The 13,875-nt window shown below is 46.2% G+C and overlaps 1 protein-coding gene across 5 annotated transcripts in view; it reads right to left on the minus strand.

Annotated features, from left to right (window-relative positions):
* The window catches only part of LOC121567394 (Down syndrome cell adhesion molecule-like protein 1 homolog), a 171,698-nt gene that overhangs the window by 143,616 nt on the left and 14,207 nt on the right, over positions 1-13,875 (minus strand). For all 5 annotated transcript variants that reach the window (XM_041877413.1, XM_041877412.1, XM_041877411.1 and 2 more), the window contains exons 2-3: positions 11,424-11,744; positions 5,154-5,300 (exon numbers count right to left, since the gene is read on the minus strand). In XM_041877413.1, the coding sequence (XP_041733347.1) occupies positions 5,154-5,300; positions 11,424-11,744 (468 nt within the window). The remainder of the gene's footprint in view (positions 1-5,153; positions 5,301-11,423; positions 11,745-13,875) is intronic.

The raw sequence follows: 13,875 nt of genomic DNA on the forward strand, positions 1-13,875 counted from the left end.
CCAACTCCCCAAAGTACCCCTGGTCTGGTCTGGCCCCGCTGGCCGGAGCTGGACTGCACACTGGTGGAGCGGATTGCTCTAGCTCCGGCGTGAAGCATCTGACCGGTGCCGGACCAGCCACCGGTGGAACAGGCACGGGCCGTGCCGGACTGACGCACGCACACCACTGGCTTGGTGTGGGGAGCAGGAGCGGCCGAGCCGGGCTGACGAAACGCACCACTGACTTGGTGCGGGGAGCAGGAGCGGGCCGGACCGGGCTGACGAGCGCACCACTGACTTGGTGCGGGGAGCAGGAACGGGCCGAGCTGGGCTGACGAAACGCACCACTGACTTGGTGCGGGGAGCAGGAATGGGCCGGACCGGGCTGACGACGCGCACCACTGACTTGTTGCGGGGAGCAGGAACGGGCCGGACAGGGTTGACGCAAACGCACCACTGACTTGGTGCGGGGAGCAGGAATGGGCCGGACAGGGCTGACGCAAACGCACCACTGACTTGGTGCGGGGAGCAGGAATGGGCCGGACAGGGCTGACGAAACGCACCACAGACTTGGTGCGGGGAGCAGGAATGGGCCGGACTGGGCTGGCGACGCGCACCACAGACTTGGTGCGGGAGCAGGAACAGGCCGGGCCGAGCTGGCGACGCGCACCGTAGACTTGGTGCGAGTGGCAGGAACAGGCCGGACCGTACTGGGAACACACACCACTGGCCCTACGTGGGGATCAGGAACAGGCCGGACCGGACTGGCAACACACGCCAGTACCTCTCGCCGTGCCTCTACATCCTCCTTCCCCCTGGTGACCAGTGACTCCCGTAACCTGGCGGCCTCCTGCTGCCCCGTCGTCCACGGCGTTAGCCCCCCCTAAAAAATGTATGGGCTTCACTCCTACCCGTGGACCAGGTCTCCATGCTTCTCGCCCTTCTGCCTCCACGTCAAGCCCCTCTCTTCCTCACATGGCTTGACCCAGTCGAGGAGGCGAAGGAGATCCGCTAGAGATCTCTCAGGCGCTGGCTCCTGGACTTGCTGCTTGGTCCAGTCTTGGTGGGATCTTCTGTCACGCTCGTCGAACAGAGATGAGGACCAAGGCGCAGCGTTGCAGGCAAACATACTCTTTATTAGAGACGCGATCAAAACCAACAAAATGAAAACGTGACAGTTCACGGTCTAACACAACAGACTAGAAACAAGATCCCACAAACTCTGTGGGGAAACAGGCTGCTAAAGTATGGTTCTCAATCAGAGACAACAAGCAACAGCTGAATCACGTTGCCTCTGATTGAGAACCACACTGGCCAACATAGAACAACAATACTAGAAAGTGAAACCTAGAACAAAACACATAGACTTTACACACCCTGGCTCAACATATAGGAGTCCCCAGAGCCAGGGCGTGACACTGAGAGAGAAAGAAAGAAACAGAGAGAGATCTTCTGCACATATTCTGTCAGAACTGGGCCCTGACAGTAAATCTCAGTAAGACAAAAATAATGGTGTTCCAAAAAAGGTCCAGTTGCCAGGACCACAAATACAAATTCCATCTAGACACCGTTACCCTAGATCACACAACAAACTACACATACCTCGACCTAAACATCAGCGCCACAGGTAACTTCCACAAAGCTGTGAACGATCTGAGAGACAAGGCAAGAAGGGCCTTCTATGCCATCAAAAGGAACAGAAAATTTGACATACCAATTAGGATCTGGCTAAAAATACTTGAATCAGTTATAGAATTGGCTAAAAATACTAGAATCAGTTATAGAACCCATTGCCCTTTATGGTTGTGAGGTCTGGAGTCCGCTCAACAACCAAGAATTCACAAAATGGAACAAACACCAAATTGAGACTCTGCATGCAGAATTCTGCAAAAATATCCTCATTGAACAACATAAAACACCAAATGCAGAGCAGAATTTGGCCGATACCCGCTAATTATCAAAATCCAGAAAAGAGCCATTAAATTCTACAACCACCTAAAAGGAAGCGAACCCCAAACCGTCCATAACAAAGCCATCACCTACAGAGAGATGAACCTGGAGAAGAGTCCCCTAAGCAAGCTGGTCCTGGAGCGCTGTTCAAAAACACAAACAGACCCCACAGAGTCCCAGGACAGCAACACAATTAGGCACAACCAAATCATGAGAAAACAAAAATATAATTATTTGACATATTGGACAGAATGAACAAAAAAACAGAGCAAACTAGAATGCTATTTGGCCCTAAACAGAGAGTACACAGTGGCAGAATACCTGACCCAAAGTTAAGGAAATCTTTGACTATGTACAGACTCAGTGAGCATAGCGTTGCTGTTCAGAAAGGCCGCCATAGGCAGACCTGGCTCTCAAGAGACGACAGGCTATGTGTACGCTGCCCACAGAATGAGGAGGAAACTGAGCTGCACTTCCTAACTTCCTGCCAAATGTATGACCACATTAGAGTCACATACTTCCCTCAGATTACACAGACCCACAAAGTATTTGAAAACAAATCCAATTTGGATAAACTCCCATATCTATTGGGTGAAATTCCACAGTGTGCAATCACAGCAGCAAGATTTGTGACCTGTTGCCACAAGAAAAGTGCAACCAATGAAGAACAAACACCATTGTAAATACAACCTATTGTTATGTTTATTTATTTTCCTTTTTGTACTTCAACTCTTTGCACATAATTATAACACTGTATATGTGTAATGTTTACTGTTCATTTTTTATTGTTCATGATCATTTGTTTATGATCTTTTTCACTTGCTTTGGCAATGTAAACATATGTTTCCCATGCCAATAAAGCCCTTAAATTGAAATTGAATTGAATTGAGAGAGAGAGAGAGAGAGAGAGAGAGAGAGAGAGAGAGAGAGAGAGAGAGAGAGAGAGAGAGAGAGAGAGAGAGAGAGAGAGAGAGAGAGAGAGAGAGAGAGAGAGAGAGAGAGAGAGAGAGAGAGAGAGAGAGAGAGAGAGATGCCCACCATATCCCATCAGCTTTATCCAACTACCTATAATAGACTTCAGAGTGGGGATATAGTCAGCTGCGGAGGGCAGCGGGTCTACTGCCTCCCACTGCCCTGTGACTCAGTCAGTTCAGCATTGATGATCTGCCCTCCCATGCTCAGTGGGGCGGAGAGTCACCTCGCCTTAATGCCTGGGGTGTGAAGTGAACTGGTGTTACAGTCTATATCAATACACCCATCTGCTAAACCAACACCAGCATGTCCCTGTATGTCTACAAAGCCATGGTATGGAGATTTGAATCATTAGAGGACATACAAGGCCTGACAGCTAATACATATGTTAATGTAATACACACACATATGCACACAGTCAGTCAGGCAGGCACACACCCATCCATCCATCCATCCATCCATCCATCCATCCATCCATCCATCCATCCATCCATCCATCCATCCATCCATCCATCCATCCATCCATCCATCCATCCATCCATCCATCCATCCATCCATCCTTCCGTCCATCCATCCATCCATCCATCCATCCATCCATCCATCCATCCATCCATCCTTCCGTCCATCCATCCATCCATCCATCCATCCATCCATCCATCCATCCATCCATCCATCCATCCATCCATCCATCCATCCTTCCGTCCATCCATCTATCCATCCATCCCTCCTTCCATCACTCACACAGACTGACTGGGTCTCACCACACTGAGGTATCCGTGACAAGGGAGAGGGGAATCCGACAGCAAGCTTTATCGATTCAGTCTGGAGACCCCCCTCGGGCCCTGTTCACACACATACAAAACGCAGCTGCACTGGATCAATGAGTGCTCCCGTGTGAAGGACAGAGCCACACACACACACACACACACACAACATTAAGAGCGATGAAACAGGAGCTGAGTATCAGAAGGTGAGAGCTGGAGCGAGGGGAGCGACCTGTTTCATCTGACCTGAGCCGTCTCATCTGACACCCGTCCATTTATTACTGGACCGCAGAGCAACTTTTAACACTATAGGCATTTACACACAGTGCAATACACACACACATATCCACATTCTGTACCAGCATGTTAGCAGTTACACAGATACAAATAGAAACCTAGATATTTGTATAATGCAGGAAAATTGACAGCGCATCCCTACAAATGCAGGACAAAATTAGTGACATAGCCAGAATATAAAGACAGTTTGTGTGTCATGCCTGGTTTCTTTGGTTTGAATGTGATCAATTGATAAACAGGTCCACTCCATCAATCCAATGAGTTACAATGAGGCAATGTCATTGAATTACAGTCTCTTCACCCACACACACATACACGCACATGCAGGTGCGCAGGTGCACACACACACACACACACTCACACGCTCACACACACGCTCACACACACACACACACACACACACACACACACACACACACACACACACACACACACACACACACACACACACACACACACACACACACACACACACACACACACACACACACACACAATGTCTGATTTATCCCCCTCACACTGCTATTAAACATGGCAATGAGTGACTAGCCACAGATCACCCCATGAGAGGCCATTTCATGAGGCTCCATTTTGAATAATTGGACAATTGTTTACCCGCTCCCCCCTCTGGTCTAGGCAAAATGGGACATGCTACTAAAACCACAAAACAGATTAGTGCTGATTAATGACCTCCAAACAACCTTGACAGGGGTCTGAGGGTCTTACCAGCAATATCGGAAAAATCAGGAGGTGATATTAATTTAAATAAGGAGCCCAAAATCAACATTCAAAAACCCTTATGCACACACAGAACAATCCTGTTGGTGGTACAGTCCAGAATCTGTTCACTATGATTTCTTTTGTTTTTTATCCTTTGGGCCACAATCTGACATGTTTGTCATCTTCATTCTCATATAACCAACCAATCAACCAATCAATCAGCCAATCAATTAAGCAATCAGACAATCAGTCAACAATCCCATTCACATGCATTGGCTGTGAGGTTTCTTTTCAATGTGTGAATGTATTTGTTGATGGATATCCATCCCGCATTGGAAATAACAGTTGTACTTTCAAGATCTGGGCCAAAAATATTAAAGGTTTGCCATCTTCATACTCACATAACCATTCAACCAACCAGCCCTTTTTCCCATTCCCATTAATTCAGGTCTAAATCTGAGATGCTCCTACCTGGCACGATGGAGACAGTGTCTTTCTCCCAGGACACCACGCTGACGTACTCCTGCACGGCCGTGGGGATGAGGCACTTGAACACGGCCACGTTGCCCCGCATGGACCGCTGGTCTGCCACCCGCACCGTATAGGGCTCCCTGAACACTGGAGAGAAGAGAGAGGAGAGGGGTGGTTAGAGGGGAAAAAACCTGGCTATTCTTCACCAAACTGTGTTAGTCAGCTGAGCTAAAGCCAAGGCATTAGTTTGGAAAGCTAACACAAGCCTTCCGGTTAAAGTTAAGGTTGCTTATCATACAAGCCATGAGCAAGATATGGCCTAACCTGTAACCTAGATTATTATTCAATGAAAACAAGGACCTATTTTTCTGATATACAAGAGCTGACATTGTTCCTGGACTATAATTCACTGAGAGACATTATGAGTAGCCCACATGTAAACTTGGTTGGTGGACTGTTAAACAACATCAAGTCAATGTTGTTTTCACTTTAGTCCTGCAATGCAAAGGAGAAACTGATTGTTGAAAGAAGTGACACCCAGTTGCATTGAGAAGGAGCTGGTGTGAATGGCGACTACCCTTTTAAAGAAAAACCCATGCAATTCTACGAGGCGGCGCGGAATGGCTGGGTGTGGGCAGTCACAAAAAGGGGTGCCCTCTGCACTTGACACGCAGTACCCTGGACATCGCACAGATATATATAGACAAATGAGAAAATGGCAACACTAAGGGTATCAGTGTGGATTGGATTGAAGTTGACCTATACTGCAACATTACAAGACGATAGCAGAGCTGGTGTGAATGAAATGTAATTTTATTTCAATCATAATAACAGTGTAATCAAAATGTATTAGCTAGACTAACACAAGACAAATACATGGGCGTTTGTCATTTCAAACATGTCGATACAAACGGGATTACAATGTAGACCAAAATCAGCTGGAAAACAACATGGGGAGGGGACTCTGTGGCACTGCAATCTAATCACAGCTAATTCTATGAGGCTTCTCTCATGCCAATCAGGGGAGTAATGGTTTAACCACGTGAAGTCGACAACACACACACGTACACACACGTACGCGCGCATGTACTCACACACACACACACCCTGCCTGCCTGGGCTCTCTCTCTCCAAGTTCTCTAGCGATATAACTAACGCCTAGCCTGGAGGTGAATTTCCTTGGTCATTAATAATGCTTAATGCCAGACAGTGTCACCCACTGAAACCAGAGCCAATGTCCTTGTCAGAATAGTGAAGTCGTTAACCTTAACGTTATGGTGTGTGGCAAACGTAATGTAACCACGAGACGTGCTTTGAGCAACCGTAGCCAAGTCCTATACCTATTTGGCCACTCAGTGGCCTAATGTGTTGTGAAGCCTCATTTGTAACAAATCGAGGAAAGGCCAAATAATTCCAATCAGATCTTCATTCCAATTCCTCATTTAAATGCCCCCGTTTCTTATCACAGCAGACCATCTCTGGATCAATGGGCTGAATCGATTAAGTAGCTCCTTTCACAGCCAAGCCAATACTTTCAATCATTTATTTACTCCTTGATTGACCCTGCGTCTCATCACGCAGAGAAAATTGCCCTATGAGCATTGAGCCTCTATGAGACTGTTTAAAGCCAAAACAACTGACAGGAAACATCACTGATTCTTTGCACTGACATACTCGATAAAGGCTTAAACCAGAAGTAGAATAACAATTGTGGTAGCGTTATGATATTACACATGTTCCAGTTTTGAGGCGAGACGTGCAGAATATGCCACATTTGTTTCATTAAGCCCTTGCAAGTGCATGAAAATGGTAGCCCAGTGTTTATGCATGAATTGCACTCCCCTCACATGCGCGCCGTCATTAGGATGTTACTGATGCCTGACTATATGCACCCGGTTGCCTAGGAACGGGCTAAAACACGGGTCTGACGCTCTCCGTGAACTGGGAGGAGAGGCCTGTATCACCGCTGCCTAAATAATTAACTACAGGGAAACCAAATACACTATTTACTTATTCATAAAGCGAGCAGCAAAGAGAGAGCAGAAAATAATCAAATAAAGGGGCAACTGAATGGCTGTACTGGATTGTACACATTAATGAATGGGAATAAACAACAGCTTGCTATCAGGACCATCTGTGGCAGAAGACCTATAAAGCCAGAGATAAAAAGGAGGGTGGCCAGGCCGGGAGAGTACAGGGCAGCAGTGGACCTGCTCTCCCAGTCCACTGTTCTCAGTCTAAACTCTGTGTGTTTGTGTTGGTAGAAAAGGGGGCTGAGGTGAGCTCACTGAACAGCTGATCCCAGTTCACTCTAGATCTCACCTGTGTGTGTAACTCTAGCTCTGTGTGACAAAGGCATAGGACATAGGATATAGCCATACGCCTAGCATTGGTTACACTACTCTATATCCCCCTGAAATAGTCATGTGACCTTGGCAAAGGTCACAGAGACTATCAGAATGGAATGGCTAATTTAGTATTTTTTGTATGTATGTATTTCTTGCATTATGTATGTATTTCTTGTTTTTATGGAGTATAGACTCTCTGGTCCAATGTTGAGAAACCAGACATTGACGGTTACTCAGACTGTCAGGCAAAAATATATAAAAAGTCCTCCAGTAAAGTCTCCCCTGTGTGTGTGCATCTGTGCGTACTGTGTGCATGCATGTGTGTGTGTGGGAGAGGACAGCAGGCATTTGACAGGTGTGAGGAGCGCTGAGCAGGCAGCCAGAGCCCAAATGAGAGGCGCTCCATCATCACATGATCTCAATGAGCACACAGGCAGGAAGTCCTCATTACCAGGGCTTGAATAAAAATAGGCTCCAAACTGCAGGCAGGCAGGCAGGCAGGCATGCAGGCAGGCAGGCAGGCAGGCAGGCAGGCAGGCAGGCAGGCAAGCAAAATGACTGACTGCTCTACCGCAGTGGCTACGTCCCAATTCTGTTGAATGACTGCAATGCATTTTCTTGTCTCTCACCGCTGATGGCCACTGATAGGTGGAAGGATAAGCTAGGTCTCAAGAGTTTTGAGACGAGGTCAGAAACTCAGTCTAGGTCCAATATCTACTTAGTAGAGCATCACATCCAATAGCGAGATTTCCATCCAATTGCCGACAGATTTTCATGCGAATATTATAAAATCTGCATGAATAAAATATGCAAATTATTCCACCAGAGATTTAGGCTACTAATATGACCCCACTAAGGAAAGGGGAGACTCTCACGGACACGATGGTGTACTCTGTTTTGCTCTATGACCCCCACAAGTGTCACGTGACTCGTCTGAAGATAACCCGTACAAAAGAATGGAAGTATGGAGGTAGTTTTGTGCCAACAAAAAAGGGTTAAATATGTGTCCAAAAAAACACAATATATCCTGAGATTTCTTATATCTCCTAGATGTAGAACAGACACTTCAAAAACATATTCCTTATGATAAACAAATGTACTGTCTTTTTTGCCATTTTTGAATGTGTTATTCAATGCGTTTCTATGGGCTTTAGTAGTAAAGGCCAAATTCAACATTTTATTAAATATTTTATTTGTATTCTTTTTTTTATACATACAGGGTTCAAAGGCTTAGACTTTTAGATGTTTAAATAGGTTTCCATTGCATTTTCATCTCTACTGATGGTTTTGTCACAAAAGAAAACTGCGTTATATAGTGAATGTGCCCACTCTGGTATTGCCACATGTGCTCTAGCCAGCAACTCGTAGATACAGTGCGGGTATAGCCTACATGATGAGATTATTATAGACAAAAGAGCGAGATTATTTTAATTTGTCAAAAGGCAGCCAAGCATTGATCATCATGTCACCAGAATAAGACCCTCGATATTTATTGGAAAGGAGCATCAACCTAATCACCTTGCACATTCACCACGTTCATCATAACTTATTTCATCTGTAGCCTAATAAACTGCATACTTTCCTGAGTCGTAGTGGGAGAACCACACAACATGTCATCGCGTGACTCCAAGTTTACTTCAATATCATTGTTATTATATCAATATTTGCACATAAAAGCATTTCCATCGCCAATTCTAGCACAATTAATTTTACCAACACAAAAAGATCCCACCTTGTCTAGCGTATTTTGCTTTGTTGACATTTGCTGTCGACATTTGCTGTTTCCATCAGACCTGTCATAAAAAGGTTGGATGGAAACCTGGTTAATGACACTTATCAATGTCAACTGTCACACACATATGATGGCTAAACCTAGTTTTGACATTTTGTCATGTTATTCACAGTGTGTCTATTCACTGTTAATGGGGTAAGGAGAGGACAAGGGGAGGGGAGTAGGGTGGAAAGCAGAAGAGGAACAAATGTTGACAACGAAGGAAAGGAAGATGGAAAGCAGAGATGTGATACATGACTAGAGATGGATGGGAAGGCCTCCTATGAGAGCCAATGGAAACGTCTTCAATATCGTTAGAGCACTGGCTGGTGATTTACAGAATGTCCGTCAAATGCCGATGATGAAAGTAATTGAGAGAATGGCTTTAACAAGAAATATAGGGTCAGGACTTTGATGATAACGGAGGGAGAGAAAAACATTAAACAGAAAACAAGCAGGGATTTCCATAAACGTACAGCGATCCACACAGGTACCAGCGCTATTATTGGCACAGAATCAGCATGCATGGGAGGGAGGGAGGGAGGGAGAATTGAGAGATGGAGAGATGAAGGGAGGGAGGGTGTCACACTGCGAACTGTCAGCTATCATCAGTCTCCGACGCCACCTGAGACGGGACGCGCCACACCCTGCCACTCACGCCCTGCCTGTCGCTCATGGTAATCGCGGTGTGTGTATGTGAATGTGTGTGTGTGTGTGTGCGTTCTGCGAAGGTGTGTGGCAGTAGTGGGGCAATACACAGGCGAGTCCTGAGGGCTGGAGTTGAGGGGCTGCAGAGTTGGGTGTGAGGGTTGGTGGATTTTCACAGACTCAGCATTTAATTGATTAATTGGGGTAATTATTTTGGGGGGAAGGTCGTCCCCACACAGATGCAGGTTGGAAGGTCACTCTACAGCTGATGGGATGAGGGTCCTCTGGACAGAAATGCCATAAGGGGTGTGGTGGGGGGAGGGAGGAGGGGTAGGCTGTAACCATCTTAATTTGGCCATGAATTTGGTAAACTGACTGTTAACAACTGAATCGCTACTGGATTATTTTTTCTTTGATCTTACACATCTTTTAAGGGGGTTGTTCCGATTATCTTACACATCTTTAAGGGGGTTGTTCCGATTATCTTACACATCTTTTAAGGTGGTTGTTCCGATTATCTTACACATCTTTTAAGGGGGTTGTTCCGATTATCTTACACATCTTTTAAGGGGGTTGTTTCCGATTTTCCAGATGCAGATTGTTGATTGAATATGTCGCTGAACGTGAATTAAAACACCAACAATATTTATTCTCGCTGTTCAACTCTGTTCAATCCCTCTCATGTTTAAACTCATTCCCTTTCCAGCTACAGCAAACACCCTGACAAAGACCTGGCACAGCTACCCAGAAGAGCCAGCTTGAATAAAATGGTGTGTGTGTGTGTGTGTGTGTGTGTGTAGTTGGGGGACTTTCCAGTCCATGGACAGATGGAGAGACTGGGAGACAGGAGGCCTGCTGGCATAAGCAGGGCACAGGCTGGTGTGTGTGTGTGTGTGTGTGTGTGTGTGTGTGTGTGTGTGTGTGTGTGTGTGTGTGTGTGTGTGTGCATCCTTGCCTGCGTGTGTGTGAACTCCCCCATTGCAGTGTGGCCAGCCCCACACTCCAGCAGTGACCTTGGTACAGGGCACAGTGGTCTCTCTGCCAACTGTCTTTACCGCTGTGTGTGTGTCTGCCAGGGTCATTTTAAAGGAGCAGGGTCAAGGGTCACGCTCGCCCCCCACTGAGTCGTATTGTTAGTCAGAGGACCAATATGGACATCGTTTGGTTTACCGTTTTTACAGATGTTTTTGTTGTTAGTGTTGTTTGTGTGTCTTCATTGTGTTTGGGGAGTGGTTCTCTTAGAATGGAGCTGAGTGTACAGCATCAAATCATATGAGAAAGTATTTGATTTCTTTATCGATATGCATTTTCTTTTTGTTTCTAAACCTCTTCCTGGCAGCCTTTCGCTATGCTTAGCCTCCTCTCATTCTTTGTGAAGACGTTGTGTTTCTGTTTGGCCCCAGAACACTGTTTAGTTAGGTTCGACAGGTGAAGCTGTGTCTCTATGTCTGTCTGTCTAAGGCTGCTCCAGAAGAGGCTGCCTGTGTTCAGTCTGAGTCTGACCTGCTTTGACGCGGATGCTGGGGCTGCGGATCTTGCCGGCCTGGTTCTCTGCGGTGCAGAAGTAGTCATTGTCATGGATGTAGCTGTTGAAGGCGGAGGGCGAGAAAGGGTAGAGCTGGAGGGTGCCGTTGGCGTGCACGTGGCGAATGTGGGGCACGTCGTAGATGTCATCGCCGGTGGCCAGGTACCAGCGCAGGACGGCATGGGGTGCGCCGCCCGCGGGGCAGGGCAGGGACACCCCAACCGAGCTGGAGAAGGTCACCCGCTGCAGGGAGGCGTTTACAAAGTACAGCCGCGTCGAGACCACATCCTCACTGTTCACTGTGATAGGGAGAGAGGGACATGGTCAGGATAATACACACACACAAAGAAAAGCCGCGTCCAGACCACATCCTCACTGTGATGGGGAGAAGAGATAGGGTGGGGTTGGGACACACACAGACACACACCCATATCCTCCTACACACACACACACACACACACACACACACACACACACACACACACACACACACACTTACACACATACACACCTACACACATACACACCAGTGGTGGAAAAAGTACCCAATTATCATACTTGAGTAAAAGTAAAGATACCTTAATAGAAAATGACTCAAGTAAAAGTGAAAGTCACCCAGTAAAATACTACTTGAGTAAAAGTCTAAAAGTATTTGGTTTTAAATATACTTAAGTATCAAAAGTAAATGTAATTGCTAAAATATACCTAAGTATCCAAAGTAAACGTGAAAGTATAACTCATTTCACATTTCTTATATTAAGCAAACCAGACAGTATGTTTTTTTTGTTTGAAAATGTACAGATAGCCAGGGGCACACTCCAACTCTCAGACATAATTTACAAACAAAGCATTTGCGTTTAGTGAGTCCACCAGATCAGAGGCAGTAGGGATGACCGGGGATGTTCTCTTGATAAGTGCGTGAATTGGACCATTTTCCTGTCCTACTAAGCATTCGAAATGTAACAAGTACTTTTGGGTCTCAGGGAAAATGTATGGAGTACAAAGTATGCTATTTTCTGTAGGAATGTAGTGGAGTAGAAGTAAAAGTTGTCAAAAATATAAATAGTAAAGTAAAGTACAGATACCCCAAAAAACTACTTAAGTACTACTTTAAAGTATTTTTACTTAAGGACTTTACACCACTGATACATACATACAGCCAATGTGTGGGCAGCTAACTGCCAATCTCCAAACTGGGTTATCTTCTAGAAATTTCCATCAGGTCAGCACAGCAGATCCCAAAAATAGAATCAATTACTATTTCTCCATTAGGCAAATGACGTGATGTAATATATTCATCATTTATTTATAGCTACATGTAACTCTGTTATGATAAGCTGGAGCTAAGCCAATCCACAGTTAGAAGCTCTGCTATAGGCTGATTGGCAAGTTGGTCTGTACAACAGCTCAAATCAACCTGGGCATTGACTTTGATCATGTAACATGTTACTCGCACGCATGCACACACGTGTCCGATCCACCTTAATCAAAGCTAGCGACCTGGCTGCCAAACAGCAGGGATCCATCCTCTATAATGCATTATCATAATATCTGTAGTCTAAGATATGCCTAACGAGAGCCCTTCATTAAACTGGCATCTGATTGGAGGGGAAATGGGTCATGCACCTCCAGACCCCCTCCTCCCTCATGTTGATATGCCATGCCCACAAAACAAAGAATCCATGAGGTTATTAGAACAATACCTAGTCTGCCAGTTCAACCCATCTCAAGTCTAGATAATCACTGAGAGGCCTTCAGTATATCTCCAACCACAACCCTGGAGGGAGGGCTTCTTTTCAACCACTATGGCTTTCACGCGCTGCTTCTGTAACGATCCCGGCTGTCTGAGTCGGGTCCTGTCTGGTGACTAGTGTTCCTGGTCGTAATCTCCAGTTTCCCGAGGGTTCGGGAACGCTCCGGGGAGCGCTCTGGTTTCCGCACCTGCTTCCCATCAGCAATCTGCACACCTGGGCCTAATCATCACCCTTCTTAGGCTCTGGCCCAACATCCAGTTCCTGCCGGATCGTTAGCCATGAACAGTAGGTGTATCTGTGTATCAGTTTAGAGTATCTAGCGTGAGTTTTGTTGTTTTGTACTTTGTTGAGTTTTTGTGTCCTTACCTCCGTTTTTGTTCCACCTGCAGTCACACGTCCGGAACCTTCACCCCACCTCTGCCTGATGGTCGGCGGCTGCCGAGCCATCACTGGACCTAGTACTGCACCCCCAACTACTCATCCACGCCGCCCGCTCTGTCCCTGGATTATTCTGCACCTTGTGTTGTATCCGAATAAACCCTCACTTTCGTTCAACTCTCCTTGTCCTGGTCTGCTTCTGGGTTCTGGCTGAGGGAACTGTGTCCTGACGTTCCGACCTGGATCTAAGAACGGCAAGGCGGACGCCTTGTCCCGGATGTTCTCCAAGACGGAGGAG

Source organism: Coregonus clupeaformis, chromosome 6 (genome assembly GCF_020615455.1).
Source record: "Coregonus clupeaformis isolate EN_2021a chromosome 6, ASM2061545v1, whole genome shotgun sequence".
Taxonomy (NCBI): domain Eukaryota; kingdom Metazoa; phylum Chordata; class Actinopteri; order Salmoniformes; family Salmonidae; genus Coregonus; species Coregonus clupeaformis.